Source organism: Globicephala melas, chromosome 17, assembly GCF_963455315.2.
Source record: "Globicephala melas chromosome 17, mGloMel1.2, whole genome shotgun sequence".
Lineage (NCBI taxonomy): Eukaryota > Metazoa > Chordata > Mammalia > Artiodactyla > Delphinidae > Globicephala > Globicephala melas.
The window spans coordinates 41,876,574-41,899,908 of record NC_083330.1 but is presented as its reverse complement, the minus strand read 5'-3'; the positions used below and the strand labels follow the sequence as shown (position 1 = coordinate 41,899,908).

At 42.6% G+C, this 23,335-nt stretch overlaps 1 protein-coding gene across 1 annotated transcript in view; it reads right to left on the bottom strand.

Moving 5' to 3' along the window:
* Positions 1-1,261: 1,261 nt before the first annotated feature.
* POP1 (POP1 homolog, ribonuclease P/MRP subunit) overlaps positions 1,262-23,335 on the bottom strand; it is a 39,086-nt gene continuing 17,012 nt past the window's right edge. Inside the window, exons 10-16 of the mRNA XM_030862974.2 lie at positions 23,013-23,124; positions 22,376-22,495; positions 14,797-14,912; positions 12,567-12,758; positions 11,316-11,470; positions 4,937-5,278; positions 1,262-3,996 (exon numbers count right to left, since the gene is read on the bottom strand). Of these exons, the coding sequence (XP_030718834.2) occupies positions 3,342-3,996; positions 4,937-5,278; positions 11,316-11,470; positions 12,567-12,758; positions 14,797-14,912; positions 22,376-22,495; positions 23,013-23,124 (1,692 nt within the window). The 3' untranslated portion in view covers positions 1,262-3,341. The remainder of the gene's footprint in view (positions 3,997-4,936; positions 5,279-11,315; positions 11,471-12,566; positions 12,759-14,796; positions 14,913-22,375; positions 22,496-23,012; positions 23,125-23,335) is intronic.

Genomic DNA, 23,335 nt, shown 5'->3' with positions numbered 1-23,335 from the left:
AGTTACCGGGCTGCCTGATGCCAGCTATGACTGTTTTGAAATAATGCAAAGGAAAAAGAATACAAGGCCTTCACTACTCTGATCCTTATCACATACCCCGGACTGCAAGCCCCGCGTATAAAATCTTCTCCGATTCTCCGAGGAGGGAGGCGCAGTTCTTGAGGCTCTAGCCTGCTGTGTCTTCCCTTCTGCCTGGCAGAAAAATAAAGCCATCTCTCTCATCCTCCAAAACCTCTGTCTCCCTATTTCTGTTCGGCAACGGTGCACAGAGAAGCCGAGATTTTGGCAACATCACCTGCCACTGGCCAGGAAGAAAGAACTCACCCTGGGCAGGTGGCAGCCAAGACAGCAATGCAACATCGAGTACTAACTTCCGATAAAAGGAGAATGAACATTAGGGTCACGATAAGCTCCAGAAGGCACTGACAACATGCACTTAGGCGGCGCATGTCCTGCATGGGTTTTTTATACACTATATATTGCTGATGCTATTTTCCTTAAAAGAAAACTGCCGCCATACATCTCAATGCCTAGAAGGATATGCACCAGAAAGGTAACTGGGCCTACAACCTGGATGGTGAAAATCCAGGTGACTTAAGTTTTGTGATGGTTGTTGCTTATCTGCATTCTCTAGGTTTTTATGATGAATGTGGATTATTAATATAAAAACATTACTTATGTACTATTTTTAAAAAGCAGAGCATAATCACACAGACAGAATTCTGTTTCATGCACAATTCAGGCGTGTAGCTGGTCCCGGGTGCTCAGCTCACAACCTGGCTGCTCAGGACACTTCCTGACCGAGTGAAATCTCTGCTGCTCAACCAGAGGGCGGGAGCCACACTGTCCTTATTCGGTTGCTCGGCAGACACCCAGTAGGATCACCATAAACACGTCCATTCATTTCATTGCTATAGAGAATAAGACCATTCCTATCAGTCTTTTTCACAACAGAAATGGACACTTTCCTGTTTATCTACTTATGCAAATTCTGTCACACTGTTTTGCAAGGTATATTTCACGAAACTAGCATTCTTCGGACAACAGGTATGCAAAAAAAAAAGTGGTGGTCTGTGAAAGACAGATGTCCTTCCTATCGGTATTTGCAGAGCCTCAACTATACAAATATTCATTGTGGATGTGCAATAGGAGGGTACAGTATATGGCCTTCCCCAAATTTATGTAGCCATGAAACACTTTTTTCCCAGGAAACATCTCCAGGGACCAGTGCTCCCAGGAATGTATTTTGGGAAATGCTAGTCTATCCTCTTAGCACATAGTTCTTTGACCTGCCACCACAAAGCAGAGCAATTGTGCCCTGTCCCCCGTGATGAGGGCAGGGCAGCAGGGCCCACGTGGGGTGCTGTACGGAATGAGACAGTGACACAGCTAGCTCAGATTTCTGTCATCAAGCGAGCTAAGCCACAGAAGTGGCTTAGAGCCTAGAAAATAAATGAGGAATGGCCCATCAAATATTAACAACCAAGCACCAGGTGCCATTTTAATTTATTCTGCTTACAGAAACCAAAAAAGAATTATACTATTTTTTTCAGTCTCATCTGCGTTGGACACAAATACTTTCAGAGGCAGAGTGAGAGGGAAAATGACAGACGTTTCACTGGCTACTGTAATACTGCTGTATCTCTTCCCAGCCTGTCACTCCCAAAGACAGTCACTGCCAAACGCTATTGCAGAAACACAATGCATTTACGTCAATAACACCTAACTGTACATTTAAATAAAAAATTAATACTAATCCCACCTAAGCTCTGCTAGAAATGTATGGCAGAAAACGACGGAGTAAGAGTATGAGTGAGACATATGAGTGTGAGTGCACAGCCACCAAAAGCTGATGAGCACCTAGCTTCCCTGCAAGTGAAAAAAAGCAGTGATGACGCCACTCTTCCATATGGGGCAGGATGAGACCCCTCTTTTATACCCTGCTCAAAATGTCAGGTGGACAATGGGACTGCATGAACGTTTAAAAGCAGCTCGACATTTTAGCTATCACCTTGCAGAGGTCATCGCTGCACTGCACGGCCGCACTTCCCAAAGTATGTCCCTAAGAACACTGGTCCTTGAAAACAGAATTTGGGGCTCAAAAAGATTTATAAAATACTATAAAAAAAAAAAAGATACTATAGACTATCATCCACTTCTTGGAGAATCACAATATACATTATCACATGGAAGGTTCTAGAAGTCCTTTAAAAAGAAGTGCTTAACTGTATTTATTTATTTATTTTTGGCTGCACTGGCAGCAGGGGCTACTCTTCATTGCGGTGCGCAGGCTTCTCATTACGGTGGCTTCTCTTGTTGCGGAGCATGGGCTCTAGGCGCGCAGGCCTCAGCACTTGTGGCATGCGGGCTCAGTAGTTGTGGCTCACAGGCTCTAGAGCGCAGGCTCAGTAGTTTGTGGCGCACAGGCTTAGTTGTTCTGCGGCATGTGGGATCTTCCCGGACCAGGGCTCAAACCCATGTCCCCTGCATTGGCAGGTGGATTCTTAACCACTGTGTCACCAAGGAAGTCCCGCTTAACTGTATTTAACCCAGAATTTCCCACTCTGTCCTTGGACTCTTTTCCTTAGGTAACATACTTCATAGAACATATTTTGAGAAATGCTCCTCTATGGCTTTGAAAAATTCTTTGCAGAAACAAAGCACAGAAAAATTAAGTAACTCCTGGAATCATGCGCTGGTCAACACCACAGAGGACGAGTGGTCATAAAACCACAGACCACCACTCTAGTTCCATTTCAACACTTTTGCCATAAACTGAGCCTGCCTGAAAAGAGGCAACAATACGTTTTCCACGATTTCCTTCTTTATGGTGTAAAGCGTTGGGCATGCTGATCACAGTACAGAATTTAACGTGGCCCCCAGGGCCCCATACTTCATGCACAGAGACCAGATGTTTCTAGTCTTTCCCACTTCTGTAACAATCAAATCATTAAACAACCGTCGTCGCTTATCACATGACTACAAGATTTTTCAAATAGACTTGACAGCCCTTTGTTCTTGAAAGGACACAAGAAAACAATAGGGCTTCTAATTATTTTCAGCAAGAATTACACAGACCAAGAAATCAAAATACGAAAGCTTTTGGCTATATATGCCAAAAAATTTTAAAGTATTACAGCAAGGACAGGGAAAGATGGAAATCAAGGACATTACTGGAATGAGGTAAACATTTCATCCATTTGCATAAATACATAATTTTTTAAATTCTCATTTCCAAGGAATTTAACATGATATATTGAAACGGAAGACAGCAAAAACAACTCTCCAGTTGTGGGACTTGGCAAACACAGTTATTATCTGTGCCAGGATGTAAACCGACCTCACACCTCAATAACGATTCTCGCAAATCGATACTGCAGAGAGGCAGGCGGCCTCAGCAACACGAGACCCCTCTCCACTCCTGGCTGGCTGGACAGCATATCCAGCAAGCCCGTCAAACTAACAAACCCCAGGGCTTCCCCACAGCCGACAGCCATGGAAAAATCTCCCTGTGTGACAAAGCCAAGGAGAACTCTGGAGCAGTGAGAAGTCACAACCGGGAGAGGGCCTGACCACAAGCCCAGGGTCAGAGGCTGCTGTCCAGCTGCAGAGTCCCCCTCTGCCAGGCCCTCAGATGCAGCACAGCCTCGCTTCTGCCTCTTCTCTAGTTTCTTCTTCTCCTTCTGTTTCCGGATCTGGCTCTTGAATGGGTCACTATGCTTGGGCTCCTGGGGCCCACAGTACAGCCGATCCTGGCTGAGCTGGAGGAGGTCCTCCTCAGCTGGAACACAGATCATGGTGTGCGGCTCGGGGCTGCCCTTCCTCAGCAGGGACAGCCTGACCCACACCAGGGCCTTGGGGAAGCGGTCCAGGATGGACAGGCAGGCCTCTCTGCTCAATTCTTGCTGCCCTGTGCCAGGAGCTCGTGGGGCTGCCCGACTGTTCCCAGAACTGGGTCCACACCAGGCTGACAGCTGCCTCAGTAATTTTCTACTCCTGCATGAAGTGGGAGACACACGTTTTGAGGATATTTTGTTCAAGGGGAAAATATGCAGTTAGAAGACTGGACGTAGCTGGAGTTCATTTGATTTTCTGATACTCTATGGGGGGAAAGGATCAAAACTTCGATTTTTTAAAAATCAAAAATACACATTTGTGTGATGATACTTTTCTTTTTATGTGTCTACTACTCTGAGACTCAAGGATTAAAGGTTTCAAGTTGAAGGCAGAGAAAAGTAAGACAGTGGAGTAGAATCTATGGCTATATTCACAGTGAGAGGATTCGAGTAAAAAGGAACTGATGTTTTGATGAAAAAAGAAACTCTAAGGGACACTTATCTGAAAAGTAAGAAGGAAGGATATGAAATTACTGTACAGAAAAATAAGTATAAAGCAAAGGGGTGGCACTCTTTTAAAATCAGAGCACAGAATAAAGGGTTAATGATAAGCAGAATCGGATAGCCTGCAGCAGCACTGAGAGAAGAACACATTTTACACAGTAACCTCTGTGATATGACAATATCACAATGAATGGGGATCTAGTCGGCCACAAATGCAGGTCATTCAAAAGCAATGGGAAGAAATCTAATTCAATGATTTAAAGAATGCTTGCAGGGGTTCTTCATTACTTAAGATCACAATCGTGAGGGGACTGCTTTGTGAGCAAAGACTAAATAAAATAGGTCATAAACTGCCCTGGTTTAGGTCTATTGACGCGATATTTTAAATCATTTCGTCAGTTAGCATCATGCCCCAAAGCAAATGTATGTGATTTAGCCTTTTCCCTGGGCCCTCTATGATTCACTGGCTTTCCCTTCCAGAAGGTCCATAAATTCACTTGGGCTTTGTGTAAAGGAGCAATGATAACTTTTACTTCCTGGTCAGTATCAAAAAAACAGACAATCCAAAAACGTACCCGGAAGTCGTGTGCACTTACCTCAGAACGCAGAGGAGACTGCCGGTGGCACCCTGGCCCACTACCCCCTCAGTCCCCGCCCGGGCTGGACCATCTGTGTCCATCACTCCCTTGGGCTCGCTGGAGTCGTTTAGGGGTGTGCCCTCGTCATCAGACAGCTGTCGAGTCCTTCCAGGCATGGGAGCACAAGGCACCACATCTCTCCTCAGGCTACTCTCCTCACCACCAGGAGAGGAAGCTGCAGACGATTTGTCTTGGGCCTGGACTCTTGATTCCCAGTCTCGAGTTAACTGCTCCCAGGGACAGCAGAAAGGTGCCAGGGTGCCAAGCTTAACGTAGTTGGGCCGTTTTGCCGGAGGGCGTCTAATGGAAATCAAAGAGGAGAACCAATTTTGAACAATTTAGGATGGACAATGAAAATAACCATGGCCACCGTACTCCATCTCTATTTTAAAAACAAACATACAAAAAAGTCTTCTAAGAAATACGATTTTAAAAAATAATAATAACCAACTCTAGTGGCTGAGCGTTTTTGTTTTCTTCGGTTTTTACTGTAATAGATGATGCACCCACGAAGTCGCCCTACGTGCATCACTCCGGGGAGCGCCACTCCTGAAGAGCTGCAGGTAAAGGGTGCTCCTGGAGCTGTGCAGTGATGCCCCTGAATACTCACAGGGTTTGAAGTTCAAAAGGTGCAGAAGGGGGACCTCCCTGGTGGTCCAGTGGTTAAGAATCTGCCTTCCAATGCAGGGGACGCAGGTTCGATCCCTGGTCAGGAAACTAAGATCCCACATGCCATGGAACAACTAAGCAACTCTGAGCCCACACACTCTGGAGCCCTCGTAACCCAACTAGAAAGCCTATGCACCGCAACTAGAGAGCCTGCGTGCCACAACTACTGAGCCTGTGCACCACAACTAGAGAGAAGCCCGCACACCACAACTAGAGAGCGCACCACAACTAGAGAGAAGCCCACGCGCTGCAACACAAGATCCCACGTGCTGCAACTAAGACCCGATGCAGCCAAAAATAAAAAAAAAATTTTCTTAAAAAGGTACAAAAGGGGTGATGGTGAAGTTTCTCTCTCACCCTTGACCTCTGGTGACCCAGCTGTCCTCCACAGAGACAATATCATCATCTGTTTCTTATATATCCTTCTAGAGACATTTTATAAACTTACAAGCAGATATATACATATTTCTTTTTTTACCCATTTTACACAAATGGTGGCAAACCGATCCTGTACTCTTTTGCTTAACTTTATTCATTTAACAAAATATCTTGGAGGTCATTTTATATTAGCACATCAAGACATCCCTCATTCTTTAGCACAAGTCTTATCCCACTGGATGGTTTATACCTTATTTAGACAGTCCTCTCCTCGAGGACATTTTGGTTATTTTCAAGCTTTTGCTTCTACAAACGATGCTGCCATGAATGACCTTGAACATGTTGTACAAGTACAAGTATATCCACAGGATAAAGTCCTGGGAGTGGAAGTGCTAAGGCAACGAGTATTATTAGCACTTGCAATTCTGACAGATATTCCAAACTGCCCTCCACATGGGTGATACCAAATGACTTTTCCAGCAACATGTAAGTGAGGGAGAACCTTCAAAAAACCACTAACTAGTGGGAACCAGGGCCTGCTCTGGTATGTAATGACCCCAAGAGGTAGGGAGCAGCCTGGCCATGGGCCCTTCCGGGCTGGGGTACTCTGTGGGAGTCCCAGCCTGCACCCTCAGGCTGATGGTCTCCTCGGGGACAGGCCCAGACATTCCTTCCCCCCTCTGTTTCTTACTGTGTGCTATGCCCTAGGACCTCAAATGGAAATGAACCTGTACACTTAATCAGAGGTTCAGTTTGAGCCTATGTTCTGGAGCCTGAACCAAATGTGTTCTGGCCTCCTGAGAGGGGCAGCTGGTGAAAAACCCTCTCAGGGTACTTGCTTCACCCAGAAACTTTTAAAAAGAGAGACGGGCAGTTTATAAAAAGAGAGACAAAAAACGGTGAAAACACTTAAGAGTACCCAACCTCACTTGTAAGCAAACAAACAAAAACTGAGAACGGTAAGATGCCATTTTTTCATGTATGTTTTGTCAGTATTAAGATTGGTAAGAACTTCCCTGGTGGCGCAGTGGTTAAGAATCCGCCTGCCAATGCAGGGGACACGGGTTTGAGCCCTGGTCCGGGAAGATCCCACATGCTGCGGAGCAACAGAGCCCACGTGTCACAACTACTGAGCCTGCGCTCTAGAGCTCGCGAGCCACAACTACTGAAGCCCGTGCACCTAGAGCCTGTGCTCCACAACAAAGAGAAGCCACGACAACTAGAGAAAGCCCGCATGCAGCAACAAAGACCCATCGCAGCCAAAAATAAATAAATAAATAATTTTTTTGATTAATTAAAAAAATAAAATAAAAGATTGGTAATAGCCCATGTTATCGAGACGTGAGGGAAAACAGGCACCCTCGGAACTAGCGGTAAAATTCTACACTAATACAAATAGCCATTTGCCAATGGTATGTCAAATCCTCAAAGCATGCAGCTTTTTTTTCTTTTTAACTAGAAATCTTATTTATGAGATTGAGCCTAAGGTCCTTCTTTGCCTTCTTTCCGCTACAGCTCCTCTCAAGTGATAGCTCTTTCTTTTTCACACCCCACAGGCCTAGGGGTGGGCACATTCCTCCTGATGCCCCCAGACCGCTTTTCTTCTCCTTCCCGCTCCCCTGAGGCACAAGCCATCAGATAAACCTGGCTCTCCCTGCTCAGCCAGGGCCTCGGTCAACTCCCCAGGCACCCCATTCCCCGCCACTCTGCCTTCTCCTCCATCCCGACCCATTCATCCTTCTAGTACCCTGGCCCACCAGAAACTTCTCACACCTTTTACTTCCCCCATCTCAACCACCCACTCTCCTGGTCACACCTTACCTTTTGGTCACTGCCAACACTTGCTCCACCTTAAAATCTCAATTTCAAGTATCCTTCACTCAGAATGACGCCTCCTATGTTGCCTGCCCATTTACCTCTCCACGGCAACAATTCCTCAACCACTGGAACTTCCTACGGTAAGTCCCCTACATACGAATGAGTTCCGTTCCAAGAGCGAATTCATAAGTCCAATTTGTTCGTAAGTCCAACAAAGTTAGCCTAGGTACCCAACTAACACAATCGGCTATATAGTGCTATAATAGGTTTATAATATCAATACTTTTCACACAAATAATACATAGAAAACAAACACAAAAAATAAAGAAAACATTTTTAATCTTACAGTACGGTATCTTGAAAAGTACAGTAGTACAGTACAACAGCTGGCGTACAGGGGCATCGAGTGAACAGGCAAGAAGAGTTACTGACTGCAGGAGGGAGAGGAGGTGGGAGATGGTAGAGCTGAAGGATCCTCAGCAATAGGAGACGGAGGGCAGGCTGCAATCTCACTCACGCCTGACGCTGATGGAACACACGTTCACATCGTTGAAAGTTCGCAACTTGAAGGTTCGTATGTAGGAGACTTACTGTATTCGTTTACCGCTTCATCACTGCTCGCTACCGTCCTCACGTCTCTCTCCTTGGAAGCCTAGATGCCACAGTTCCTAAGAGAGTCACTCCCTTTACACATACCCCCAAGTCCCTCCTCCGGCAAAGCCCCTGCTGGTTACATTCAACCCTCCACTACCCCACGCCAGCACCTCGTTGGCAGAACATGGCTGGGGAAGAACATGCAGTAGTCCCGAAGGGTCTCACTATCAACACAACTTAAGTGGACTCCTACACTTCTTACAAATCTGATACGTTTCTCCAGTCGATTCTATCTTCCACTCTCCCAGAACACTGTTTATATCAATTCCTCTCTCCTCAAATCTCCAACAGCCTCTCTGCCCCTTATTCCTAGATGATAACCTTGCCTATTTTTCAGAGAAGACGGTCACAGTCAGACTACTACCCAACCTCTGCGCAGAGTCTAGCCTACCGAAATCTGTATTCACATTTTCAGAGTCAGCCTTCCAGCCTTACTAAAAATAAGACAGCTAAGCCTGACCCTAAGGAATGCCACTCCTCCCCTTATGCCCTGGATGCCACCCCGTCTTCCTCACTCAAGGGCTTTGCTCTGGCCATTTTAGCCTCCCTCCCCTTGCCTGGATCCCTCCCACTAGTGTAGAAACACGTACTTCCATCAAGAATAAGCCCCACAAGGGCACAGCAGACTTTGCCCGTCCTGTCCCCTGCTGCAGCCTCAGTGCCTAGAAAGGTTTCTGACACATGGCACGTTCTAAGTCAACATGTGCTAAATGAATAGATCAGACAAATACGTAGAGATACAAATGGAAAGCTGTTCACAGAAGCACAGAGCAAAGATTCAGAAAGAACCTACAGGGCCACTGAGAAATCACAGAACAGCCATACTGCATTGGCAAACTACACCTCACTGGGCAAACCTGGCCCACTGCCTGTTTCTGTACGACCCGCGAGCTAAGAATGGTTTTTACATTTTTCAATGGTTGAAAAAAACACAAGAGGGAATTCCCTGAAGGTCCGGTGGTTAGGACTCCGCGCTTCCACTGCAGGGGGCCCGGGTTTCATTCCTGGTTGGGGAACTAAGATCCCACAAGCCGCGCGGTGCGGCCAAAAAAAAGAAAAAAGGAAAGAAAAAAACACAAGAGAATAATATCGTGTGGCACATGAAAATGCTATGAAATTCAAATAGGATTGTCCATAGCATGAGCCTGGAACACAGCCGTGCTCACTCATTTATGCGTCCTCTGAGGCTGCTTTCATGCCACATGGCAGAGTTGAGCAGCTGCCATGGAGACCAAAGGGCCCACAAAGCCAGAAATAGTTATCATCTGGCCCTTTACAGAAAAAGTTTGCCAACTCTTGGTTTAGAGTCATATTTATTGATATGGGAAAACTTTCCATAATACACAGCTAAATGAAAAAAGCAGGTTTCAAAATAGTGTATGTAATACAATGCCTTAAAAAAAATTTGTGTCTATGAAAAATTTACATACATAAAAAAATCGAAAGGGTGAGAATAAGTATTACTGTCAATTATTATTTAACAAGCATGGAGAAGCCCCTGCACACTATGGGAGGCGTAGGATGTACAACACACAATGGCTGCCCTCAAAGGGCTTGTAAACCAGCAATCCAGGAACGTATCCCCGTTCACTCACTCACTCATTCATCCGTCATTCAAACAATAGCCGGAAAGCCAAGCCAACTGTGGCCAAGCCTGTCTCTAGAGTTGCAGCCGTGCACAGGAGAGCACAACTGTGGAGCTCACAGTCAAGGAAATACAACATTCAATTAGTCACCCATTCATCAGTCAACAAAAAAACAGGTATTAAGGCCCACTGTGCACTAGGCACCGGCTAGATACTGCAGATGCCACAACAAACAAGAGAGTTTTTGTGCTTCCCGAAGTCTACAGTTCAGTAGGAAATACAGGTGCCCTATGTTTCCTTTCCAGAGTATAAAGGAAATAAAGCCCCTCACTGGCCACTCCTCCAATGGAAAAGAAAAAAGTCTAGATGGATAGATACCAAAATGTAAAAACAGTGCTATCTCTCTGGATAAAAGGAATACACCAGTTTATAAAGTATTTTTGTATGTTTCCATACTTTCATTAAAATTCATAAGTATGTACTCCATCTATAACCATTACGAAAGACACAATTTCCATTTTGAGGAGGCAGGGCTCAGTAGCGGGAATCAATTAACAAGTGCCCGGAACTCAGGTCCACAGCTTAGGTGTACACCATCATCAGTGAAGCAAATAACAAAGAGAAAGGCTTCTAACCTGCATGGGCTATAAAATCTAGATATAGGGCAATCTCCTGACCTAAGCAGCATCTTCTTAATTATGTCTTGGGAATGTTGACAAGTCTAAGAACTCCACATTATATAGTAAGAGTCCCTGAAGCCAGGACAAACATGATTGTTCAATGTGTCTTCCCCTTAATACATCAAACTAGGGACTTCCCTGGTGATGCAGTGGTTAAGAACCCGCCTGCCGGGCTTCCCTGGTGGCACAGTGGTTAAGAATCTGACCGCCAATGCAGGGGACACGGGTTGCAGCCCTGGTCCAGGAAGATCCCACATGCTGCGGAGCAACTAAGCCCGTGCGCCACAACTACTGAGCCTGCTCTCTAGAGCCTGTGAGCCAAACTACTGAAGCCCGCGTGCCACAACTACTGAAGCCCGCGTGCCTAGAGCCCATGCTCTGCAACAAGAGAAGCCACCGCAATAAGAAGACCGCGCACCTCAACGAAGAGTAGCCCCTGCTCGCCGCGACTAGACAAAGCCCACACTCAGCAATGAAGATCCAATGCAGCAAAAAACAAATAAATTTATTTAAAAAGAAAAAGACATCAAACTAGAGAAGCCAGTTTCTTACCTTTTGTACTTTTCAAGAAGATTCTTAGCTTGCTCTTCAGCAAAGAGAATCCCAGCAGGGCAGTCTGGGAAATCACCTGGGACATTAGGTGACCTTTTATACTGAGAATACACTACAGTCTCTTTTAATCCTCCAACTCTTGCACCTCGATAGATCTAAAAGAAATGCCAGAAAGATCCTGTCACTATACCAACTTAAAGTGAAACTGCTAAATTCTTTGTATGGAGAAAAATGGGAAACCTAAATACCCATCAAAAATAGAATGGATAAATACACCGGGGAACTACCCCATGATGGGTTACCATACAATAGTAAAAATGAATGAAACAGAGCTTCACCAAGCAACATGGAAAAATCTCAATGTTGAGTGAACATTGCAAGTTGCAAAAGCATTTATACAAGGAATAAAGTTTAAAAACATGTCAAATATAGCTATTTTATTTTAGGATATACACACACACTTAATAAAGCTATAAAAACATGCATGATAGTGACAAACACCAAAAATAGGACTCGTGATTCCTTTAGAAGGAGAGAGGGAAATGGGATTGGAGAGGGATACACAGAGCGCTTCCAATGAACCTGTAATGTCTTATTTCTTAAGCTGGATGGTGGGTGAAAGGTACACAGGTATACCTTCTGTATGCTTAAAACAGTTCATAATTTTAAAGTTAGATTTAAAAATATTCCCACTCCTAAATGATTAACTGAATGTCCTTTGCACTATGCATAATCAATAAAATTAATTATCTGCCTGAATCTAACGGTCTTACATGTCATGTCCTTTATGCTTTCTAGCTCAAAGTAATTATTTAACCAGGAAAAAAAAAACACACATTAGACTTTTAATAGAATTTTTAGCTGCAGTTAATAAAAGAGGAATAAATGGAACAGTACGTAAAAAAAAAACTGTATTCTATACATCTATAAAAACGAAGTCTTTTGGCTTTTAAACTGTAACAAATTTCAAGTAAAGAAACCTCAACATTTTGTTGCCACTATTATTCAAAAATCAGGCCACTTTTAAAACCTCAAAAATTCAAAAAATGTCAGCACAACTCTTAGTAATGAAAACCGGGCTCCAGGGACTCTATGAAGTATCTTATATCCAGGATTATAGCTCAAAGGGCAGAAAACTAGCACTCAATTTCTAGGTCGTGCGCAAAGTCAGGAACATTTTCAGTGCTTGGCATTCACTAGGAATGTATTTTAAATGTTGTAACTGTTGGTCAGAATCGAAGAGTAACTTACAAATGGAATCCAGAAAGCCATGCCCCAGCCCTTTGGGAGGAGGACATCCCAGCCACTTCCCCAGCCTCGCTGGTCATCACCAGTCACTTTTCCTGGCTGTTGAATCAAAAGTATAGGAACCTTGGATTCATGGGGACCTAAAAAAAGCTGTGACCCGGGCACCAGCAATTCACTCCTCTTCCGGTTTAAATCCTGAAGTAGAAGAAAATAATTCAAGACAAACAACCCTAGTCTTCCGGGAGATCCTACTGGGTCTCCCTATAAGCAGCTTTAGAAAGTTCAATGCTCTTTTAAAAAGCAAGAAAAAGGTGTTCTCAATAAATAAATGTAAGCCATTTTAAGTACAAGATATTTCTCCCAGGATGATTTTCCTCTATACAAGTGCTTTGGTAGAAAATGCCAAATTGTCTTAAATTAGAATATACTAAGTGATTCAAAGTAATAAAATAATATACATTCATTCTGCTAATTCCTTATCTATCAGGATTAATCTTACATTGTGATACTCTGTCCCTACATTTATTTTGGTTAAGATTGGTGGTCATGAAGTAAAAAGGGCTATAAACAAGAACTTCTCAAGGAGGGGCACGTGGGAAAATACTCCAGCTCTTAAGAAAATTTCTCAGCAGGTCTTAGAAGATGCTATAAATGATCTATTAAGTGGACTGCAGGGAGTGGATAACAACATCCTTGCAGTCTTGCCAGGTGGAGACAGGCCTGACGCTCAATTGAGAAGACTACACAGGAGACCACCTCCATGCTACAAAGTCTAACTCACGAATGCCCTTCATGCATGACCAAGTCCCGAGTCTCCTTTTTTTACCTTTGGTCAAGTTTCCACTACCTTCTACATGTTGGTAATTCCAAAATATCTATCTTTTTAGTCCCAACTTTTCCTCCTGGGATAGAAACCTGTCTCCTGGACATCTGCCCCTGGGACGTCCTGAGGCCCCTCAGTTTATCTGAGACTAAACTCATCTTCCCCGCTGCGTCACTCTCCTCCTGTGTGCCCCGGCTGGCTGGATGACATACAATTCTCACAGTTCATTAGCTCATTCATTCATCCTTTCAAATGTTTAGTCTTCATTCATTTACTTGTTCATTCAAATATTTCCTAAGCACCTGTTATATGCCAGGCACTTAGCTAGAACTTGGGAAGACAGCAGTGACAAGTCAGACCTGGCTCTGCCTCTCTTTTAGCTGAGCTCCTAAAACCAAGCTAGACCATTAGGACCTAACCCACAGGCCTCCTCCTTTCTCACTTCCCATCTTCCAATCAACCACTGAGTCTAGGCAGTTTTACCTTCCAGGTATATGTATTAAACCCCAGCCCCTCCACTCCAGCCATACTGCCACACTTCAGGCCCCCATCATGCCATCTGGACTACTTCAAGGGTCTCTTCTAAGCCATCCAACCACAAGCCCTCTCTCCAGCTCTTCCGCCCCTTATCCCCGTCTCTAGTCTCCGTAGCACTCTCAGACTGAAATCTGATCACGTCATGGCCCAACTTAAAATCTTCAATGGCCCCTGCATCTTCAGTCCAAATCCAAAAATGCCTCAAGGTCTTTTATGCTATAGCCCCTTTTTATCTCCTCAGTTCCATCTCCTACCCTACCCTTAACTCCAAGATACTGATCTACTTGGAGATTCCCGAACATGCCATCCTGGTTTTGGCCTGGGCCCTTGCCCTCGTTCTCAACTCCAACAATCCTTTCTCCACTGTAGCCTTAGCTCCTGGCCCCTGGCCGCCAAGAAGCCTGGTTAATTCTCACCACACACCTAAGAGTTAGCTCAAATACCAGCTCCTCCACCCAGGAAGCTTTCCCCAGTTTCCCTAGTCCGGGCTCAGTACCCCTTCTTTGGACTTCCTTTGTACTCTGTACTTCTTCAACCTAATCCTAGTCATCTACCCCATTATCTAATACAATACCTGGTGCTGATAGGAGCTCAATCATTGTGAAATTAATGACAGAGAACATTTAAGGGGAAAAATAGTAAAAGAAAAACAAATTAAACCGTAAGATTATCATTTCAAGAAGAAGTCTTTGTATTAACCTTTTCTAGAGATTATTCTTCTCTAAGAACGGAAAATAGCATTGTATATATCGTAAGGGATCCAAAAATTGAAAATAAAAGGAAGTCTATGGGATTCTATTAAATATGAAATAACGTTCATGGTCTCTAGAGTGATGAATTTCAGCCTGTTTTCACGACTTTACCATTAGTTACCTGATCCGAGATTTTATTCTCTGTGACACTCTTACAGATATCTTGGTTCCAAAGAAAGCTATGCGAACACTCCACAGGCACACCCTCCAGAAGCAGCTGTCTAACTTTCTCATTATCTAAGAGGGAAAAGAAATAGCCTTAAACCACATTCCTTAGATCAGTGAGGTCAAATTCTAAACAAAGCCAGGTGACCTTTTCTTCCAAGAAACTATTCTATAGGCTCCTCTAGAAGCCTAACTTCTCTAGAGGAATTTATTTACTTGAGTAGAAATTGTTATTCTTACAGTTGGTTTCATAATCTGTGAAACAGCAAAGGCTCTTAAACTTATTTCTTTGACATTTATTTTTAGTCTGTAAGATGCAAACATTACATTAAATTGCCTCTAAATATCTGCCTGATTCCACATTTAAGATAATCACGTTCTAGGCATCACTGCAGAGGCGAACCATTTCTTGATTATATGCTCTTGACAGCACAAATCATATTTTAACTATTGGCTTCAGGGCTCTTTATATCACCCCTGACCCAATGGTCTTGAGCCAACAGATACCATCCTTTTCTTCTGTCCTATTACTTCAAGTCTCTGATAACCCTTTTTTATTGAATTGAATGTATTCCTTTCTGTAAAACGTATTTTTCTCAGTCCTTTAAAACGAATATATTTGTTGTGAAATATGTTGTTTCATCCCTTTAAACCAGCTACACCATGCCAAAAAGTACTCTAGTGGGAAAGGAGTAGGAATTTTTTCAGTTATAAACATATATATTGATAGAAGAGACTTCCTACATGCAATTTACTTAAACACTAGGGGGAAAAAAATCTTTCAAATCTTACTTTGTTGGACTGAAGAATTAAAAGTAAAAAGTCAGACAATTCATGAGTTTAGGCTAAGGTCCTAAAATGCCAACATAGAAAGGTCACTCAACCTGCATGGGTCTGATGGCTGACAAAAGTAAGTTGGAAGTGACTTGGCCATAATGTGACAGATATCAGGGATAAACAAGTTAGAAAAAACTAAACTGGTGAAAAGATCTGAGATGAAAGCTCCTTAAAAGCAGCAACTGCTTCTAGCGCAGCTGGAGAGAATAACCAGCAGCATCTCAAGTGACAAGGCGTGTGCTGTAAAAATTCACACGGCCTGTCTAGGAGCAAAAGAGCCCCATCCAACAGCTGTCTGCCGAGAAGGCTTTCCTGTGGAGTGCTGCCGTAGATCTGAGTGACAGAGCTGGGATTTTATTCAGATTTGGCCGCAGACAAAAGAGATGGCTAATACTTAGGGTGTAAAGGCATAGGAAAGCACAATTTCATCTTCAAATATTCTAAAAAATACTAACTAAAAAGATGAAACAAAGTAGTGGTACATCCAGACAAAAAAAAAAAAAAAATGAGCTATCAAACAACCTAATCCAAAAATGGGCAGAAGACCTAAACAGACATTTCTCCAAAGAAGATATACAGACTGCCAACAACACATGAAAGAATGCTCAACATCATTAATCATTAGAGAACTGCAAATCAAAACTACAATGAGATATCATCTCACACCAGTCAGAATGGCCATCATCAAAAAATCTACAAACAATAAATGCTGGAGAGGGTGTGGAGAAAAGGGAACACTCTTGCACTGTTGGTGGGAATGTGAATTGGTACAGCCACTATGGAGAACAGTATGGAGGTTCCTTGAAAAACTACAAATAGAACTACCATATGACCCAGCAATCCCACTACTGGGCATATGTCCTGAGAAAACCATAATTCAAAAAGAGTCATGTACCAAAATGTTCACTGCAGCTCTATTTACAGTAGCCAGGAGATGGAAGCAACCTAAGTGTCCATCATCGGATGAATGGATAAAGAAGATGTGGCACATATATACAATGGAATATTACTCAGCCATAAAAAGAAACAAAATTGAGTTATTTGTAGTGAGGTGGATGGACCTAGAGTCTGTCATACAGAGTGAAGTAAGTCAGAAAGAGAAAAACAAATACTGTATGCTAACACATATATATGGAATCCAAAAAAAAAGAAAGAAAGAAAATGGTCATGAGAACCTAGGGGCAAGACGGGAATAAAGATGCAGACCTACTAGAGAATGGACTTGAGGATACGGGGAGGGGGACGGGTAAGCTGGGACAAAGTGATAGAATGGCATGGACATATACACTACCAAACGTAAAATAGATAGCTAGTGGGAAGCAGCCACATAGCACAGGAAGATCAGCTCGGTGCTTTGTGACCACCTAGAGGGGTGGGATAGGTAGGGTGGGAGGGAGGGAGACGCAAGAGGGAAGAGATATGGGAACATATGTATATGTATAACTGAGTCACTTTGTTATAAAGCAGAAACTAACACACCATTGTAAAGCAATTATACTCCAATAAAGATGTAAATAAATAAATAAATAAATAAAATAAATGAGCTATCAAGCCATGAAAAGACAAGAAAGAACCTTAAAAGCGTATTACTATGTGAAAGAAACCAGTCTGAAAAGGCTACATACTGTATGATTCCAACTATGTGACATTCTGGAAAAGGCAAAACCATAGAGACTGTTGAACGATCAGGGGTTGGAAGCAGTGAGAAAGGGATGAAAAGAGAGAGCACAGCTGACTTAGGATAGTGAAACTATTCTGTGTGATACTATAATGCCAAAGCAGAGGATGTCTGAAGGCAAAGGAGGCCTTTAAGTCAACAGTCTTCACTACTGAGAAAAAAATATTATCAGCTGAGTCAGCACGCCCCTCAGTGTGCCCAGAATGACTGTCAATTCCGTGCGTAATTCTAAGTCCTTCCCCCAAGACTCACATAAAGCACATTCTCTTTCATCTCGGACCAAAGCTAATTGACTACATAACTCCAGAATTGTGACTTAAAGGTTGAATAGCTTATCTTCTCCTTTCTTAAATGTATTTGAAGATTACCAGATTTTAAAATTTCCTTAAGTGTTTCTTAGAGAAGCAAGGGAAATGAATAAAAGGTTTAATCATTTGGGATTCAAATGAACCAAAGTTACAGCCTTCAAATTCACTCTATTTTAAATTAAATTTGCAGAACAGTTAAAAAGGCCCAGCTGAAGCTATCAGATATTTTTTCTCCCAAGAGCAGAAACTGAGAAGTCATGGCAATAATGACCAATAACTGGGAACTTGAGAAAGTCAACTGTTTGGGGTACACGGTAATAGAGAGGGTATAAAGAGAAAGACTAAAAGGAGCCCATGAGCACAATGTAAGGTCATTATTTTCTAAAGCAAATTCATCTCTGGAAGACAAAGACTAGTTAAAATAATCTAACAAAGCAAACCAGATGTTAAGGAGAGCAAATACTAAAAGAACAGATAGTAGAGCAGAACTTGTATTTTTAAATTTCACCCAGAAAGCCAGTTCTTTACACAGTGAAATGCTGTGTTAATGAAGTTGAAAAGATTCGCAAAAACATATTGTTAATATTTATCAAACTCAAGAAATGAATGATAGGACTTCCCTGGTGGCGCAGTGGTTAAGAATCCGCCTGCCAATGCAGGGGCCACGGGTTCGATCCCTGGTCCGGGAAGATCCCACATGCCGCGGAGCAACTAAGCCCGTGCACCACAACTACAGAGCCTCTGCTCTAGAGCCCACGAGCCACAACTACTGAGCCCGCGTGCCACAACTACTGAAGCCCGGGCACCTAGAGCCCGTACTCCACAACAAGAGAAGCCACTGCAATGAGAAGCCCGTACAACGCAACGAAGAGTAGTCCCCCGCTCGCCACAACTAGAGAAAGCCCGCGTGTAGCAACAAAGACCCAACGCAGCCATAAATAAATTAATTAATTAATGAAAATAAATTTATTTAAAAAAGAAAAAGAAAGAAATGATCAAGTAAACTTTTTCAAAGCACCTGAGGATACGCATCATCACCTCAGGGTCTTCACTGAAAGAGAAAACCATTTCCATTTCTGTACTCTATTCTACTCTCAATATTTCTGACGCTCAAGTGTGTGGCTGTTTTTCCCACAGCAAACAATTCTCTGACACCAGCTGAGTGTCCTACAATTTAACTCAATCCTGACGCTACCTACCTAGAGATAGCATCCGATCCCACAGGTTAAGGGCTCAGTCCCACAGACGGCTCCCACTTCAGACACCAATTTTAAGTCCTGACCAACTGGCTATAAATTGGCCAAGTCCAATAGTTTGCTAGAATGGCTCCCAGAACTCAGGAAAACAGTTCACTTACTACATTACTGGGTGATTTTTTAATAAAAGGATACAGCTCTGAAACAGCCAGATGCAAGAGATGCACAGGGCAAGGTAAAGGGGAAGCGGTGTGGAGCTTCCATGCCCTCTCTGGGCACCCCACCACCCAGCACCTCCAAGGGTTCAGCAAACAGGAAGCTCTCCAAACTCCACTCTAGGATTCTTATGGAGGTTTCAGCAGGTAGGTATGATTGATTGGCCATTAGCGATTAAGCTTAATCTCCAGCCCCTCTCCCTTCTCAGGGAGAGAAGGGGTGGCGCCTGAAAGTTCCAACATTTTGGTTGGTTCCCCTGGCAACCCGCCCCCAACCTTAGGGGCTTTACCAAAAGACACCGCATTAAAATAAACTCAGGTGTGGTTGAAAGGGGCTTGTTAGGAATAAGAAAAGGCTCTCCTTTTAGCCTTTAAGGCTCTTGTCACTTAGGAAATTACAAGAGTTTTAGAAGCAAGGTGCCAGGAACCATGGACAAACACCAAAACATGTATTTCTTATTACCTCACAGTACCATATTGCTGTATCTTCTCTTTTCCAAGCTCTCTATAATTCCCAGCACACATAAGAAGATAAATTGTTTATGTTATGCAAGTCAGGCAAACCCTTCCTATGGTTTAAGCAGCACCAGAATTGATCTGTTTTGTCCAAGTCAAAACAAAGAATGACTTCAGATATGGAAAGACAGACTGGAAGTTATGTCAGAGAATTAAGACCATCATGACCTTAAGATTCTTCTAAGGATTCACCTTTTATTAATTGATCCAGCTCATCAAGGTATATTTCTAAAATTAGTTTTGAATTGTCATCCCAGATGGTATGTTACATTTGTTAATAATATTTGTGTAATACTAAATCCTTAAAAAGTTTACTTTTTTATATAGCTCACATGCCGATACTTCTTCAAAGAAATTACTTAAAACAGGTTTTAATAAAATACAACAATAAGATTGGTGGCCACGATGGTGAAGTAAGACCCTGAACATACCTCCTCACATGGGCACACCAAAATTACAACTGTTTACAGAGCAACTATCTATGAGAACGTCTTGAAGACTAGCAGAACAGGCTCTCCACGACTAAAGATAATAAAGAAGGAAGCAGATAGGAGAGGTGGAGACATGGTAGAGTCAAGATACACACCTCTGGGTAGGCGACCCACAAACAGGAGGAGAATCATAATTGCAGCGTTTCCCCGAGGGAGCAGGGGGACCGAGCTCCTCATCAGGTACCCCAGCCTGGGGGTGCTGCATAGGGAGGATGAGCCTGTACAACGTCTGGCTTTGAAGGCCAGCTGGGCTTGAGAACAGGAGAGCTGGAGGGCTACAGGAAACACAGACTCCACTCTTAAAGGGTACACGTAAAATCTACATGTTCCAAGTCCCAGCACAGAGGCAGTAATTTGAAAAGAGCCACTTGTTGATCTTCGAGAGTTTCCCAGAGAGGCAGAAGGCAATTGGGAGTCCTCCTGGGGACACAGATCTGGTGAGGATGTGGAGAAAAGGGAACCCTCATACACTGCTGGTGGGAATGTAAATGGGTGCAGCCACTGTGGAAAACAGAATAGAGGTTCCTCAAAAAACTAAAAATAGAACTACCATACAATCCAGCAATTCCACTTCTGGGTATATTTCCAAAGAAAATGAAAACACTAATTCGAAAAGATACATGCACCCCTATGTTCACTGCAACATTGTTTATAACAGCCGAGGTATGGAAGTGTCCATCAACAGATGAATGGATAAAGAATATGTGGTATACATACAATGGAATACTACGTAAAAAGAATGACACTTTGTCATTTCCAACAACATGGATGGACTTGGAGGATATTACACTAAGTGAAATAACTCAGAGAAAGACAAATAGCACATGATATCACTAATATGCGGAATCTAAAAGACAAAACAAATGAACAAACATAACAAAACAGAAACAGAGTCCTAGATACAGAGAACAAACTGGAGGCTGTGAGAGGGGAGACGTGTGGGGGGTGGGGGGGATAAGTGAAATAGATGAGGGAGATTAAGAGATACAAACTTCCAGTTATAAAATAAGTAAGTCATGGGGATGTAATGTACAGCATGGGGAATATGGTCAGTGATATTGAAATAACTTTGTATGATGACAGATGGTAGCTAGACTTATCCTGATCATTTGGTAATGTATAAAAATACTGAACCACTATGTTATACACTTGAAACTAATATAATATTGTAAATCAATTATACTTTGATTATTAAAAAACACAATGACATAAGATGGCAAGCTTTAATAGTAGAAATTAAATCATGTTTTTCAAGATAGACTTTAATTTTCCTTGAACTGATTTATATTAAGACAAAAGGCTTAGGAAGAATTGAATACTGCCTTATTCCAAAAAAGCGTTTGAGGCAGCAAGAGAAACTAAGTAGAGTTTAACTACAGTTTTGAGATGATTACGACAGTAAACATTTATTGGTGTAGTAGACGCTGGTAACTTTTATGGTTGTTCCAGACCATATTGCTATTAAAAAAGAAAGAGGCAACAATGAATTGATTAAAGTGTTAGGCTCCGTAATTAACTAACTTACCTATATATCTTAAACTCCTCCCTCATCCAATCCACCTTTCATGTGAAGTTCTGGCAGAGTACTTTATTGCCCCCTTAATAAGCTATCTAACTACATGTGAAGGTAAAAAAAAAATTCTGAAGTTGTTTCTACACACACCTGTATCCTTTCTCCAAAAATTCATAAGCTGATTTTAATCATTCTTCCAATTAACCGTGTTTAAATGACAGTAAATACGAGACATGATCACAATGGCTGCAAATCGCAATCTTAGACTAAAATTTTAGCCAGCCCCTACCCATCCCCCACCGTGTCACCCCAAAGAACTCCTGCAGGCCACTCTACTGAGTCTAAACCAAGACGTCTTACCCTTCAGCACCTGGGATGGCCTTGCCAGGATTCGAACCTGGATCATCTGTATGGTCAGACAGAGGCTTCCAAAGAGCACAAGACCAGCTGCGGGTGCAGATCCCTTCCTCACAATTAAAATTCTGCAAAGCCAGGCATTTTCAGAGAACCAAGTTTGCAGAGACAGGTTTTACTTAGATACTAAAAATAGAGAACTCAGGGAAAAAAATGAACATATTGATCAGGCTACATGTTTACAGCTAAAAGATACTTCCTCATACACATCTCCTTTGATCATAATCACCTTGAAAGGTAGGCAGGTAAAGACTGCCCTAATTCTTCTACAGATAAAGTTACTGCAGAAGTGTCACAGGCAGAACTCTTCTAATGGGACTGACTGCTCTAAATAGTAAGGAAAACCAGGTTGTCTCAGGAACTTTACCTTGGCATTTTTCTGGATTGGGCAAAACTCTGGACCTCTTTTGAGGCAAATTTATTCGTGGATCACCAACTGTCAGTCCCAGAATAGTACCTGCTGGAATTTCTGCTGGTGATGTTATTCCTTTAGCAAAAAAAACAAAACAAAACAAAAAGTTATTCACAAATACATATATATTTGCTTTTATTTTCAAATTTCTCTAATGAAACTTTCACCTTGGGCTAATTATGTAAAGACACGTATTCCCCTTTTTTTCCCCGAAGATACTTTCAGAGAATAAATTAACGTTCATAAAGAGTGAAGTTTCTTACAAAAAGCATTAAATTAACATAACAGGTTATTTTACTACATGAGCATGTATGTTCGTATCAATAACTACAGGAGCTTCACACACAAATGCAATCATGTGAAGGTAAGTAAGATTTTAGTTTAGTAGCTGGCACACGCATTTATCTATAGCAATGGAATGCCAATTATCTAGAATACTAACACCTCATTTGTGCTTTCTTGCTGTATTTTAACAAACAGTTACAAGTTAAAAAGCACACTACATTTAGGTAGCTCAACTGCAAGATGCTCTTTTAACCCATTTCCCACTCTTCCCTTCTTCCCCAGTACAACCCAGTATCCCCCGTTATACCTCCCAACAATTCAAAGATGGTTTCCTGTCTGTGATGAAGGGAAACGCTATCAGGATTCCTGCAGGTTTCAATCCACCAACAGTGAGGTGTCTTCTCTGTGTCCTCTCCCTCCTGAAAAACAACAAGTCCTGTTCACCAGACAAATAATGGATCAGACTTAATAATTTTGGCGAAAATCGTTGTGCTATTGGCCCCATCCTTTTTTCCCTGTTTGTGGGAATGAATCTTTTGTGAGGGGAACCAGGGAAACTGTCACATCAGACTAATGATTCTTCTTATTACAGACAAGGACACAGGACTATACTTCTCTCAAGATTTCACA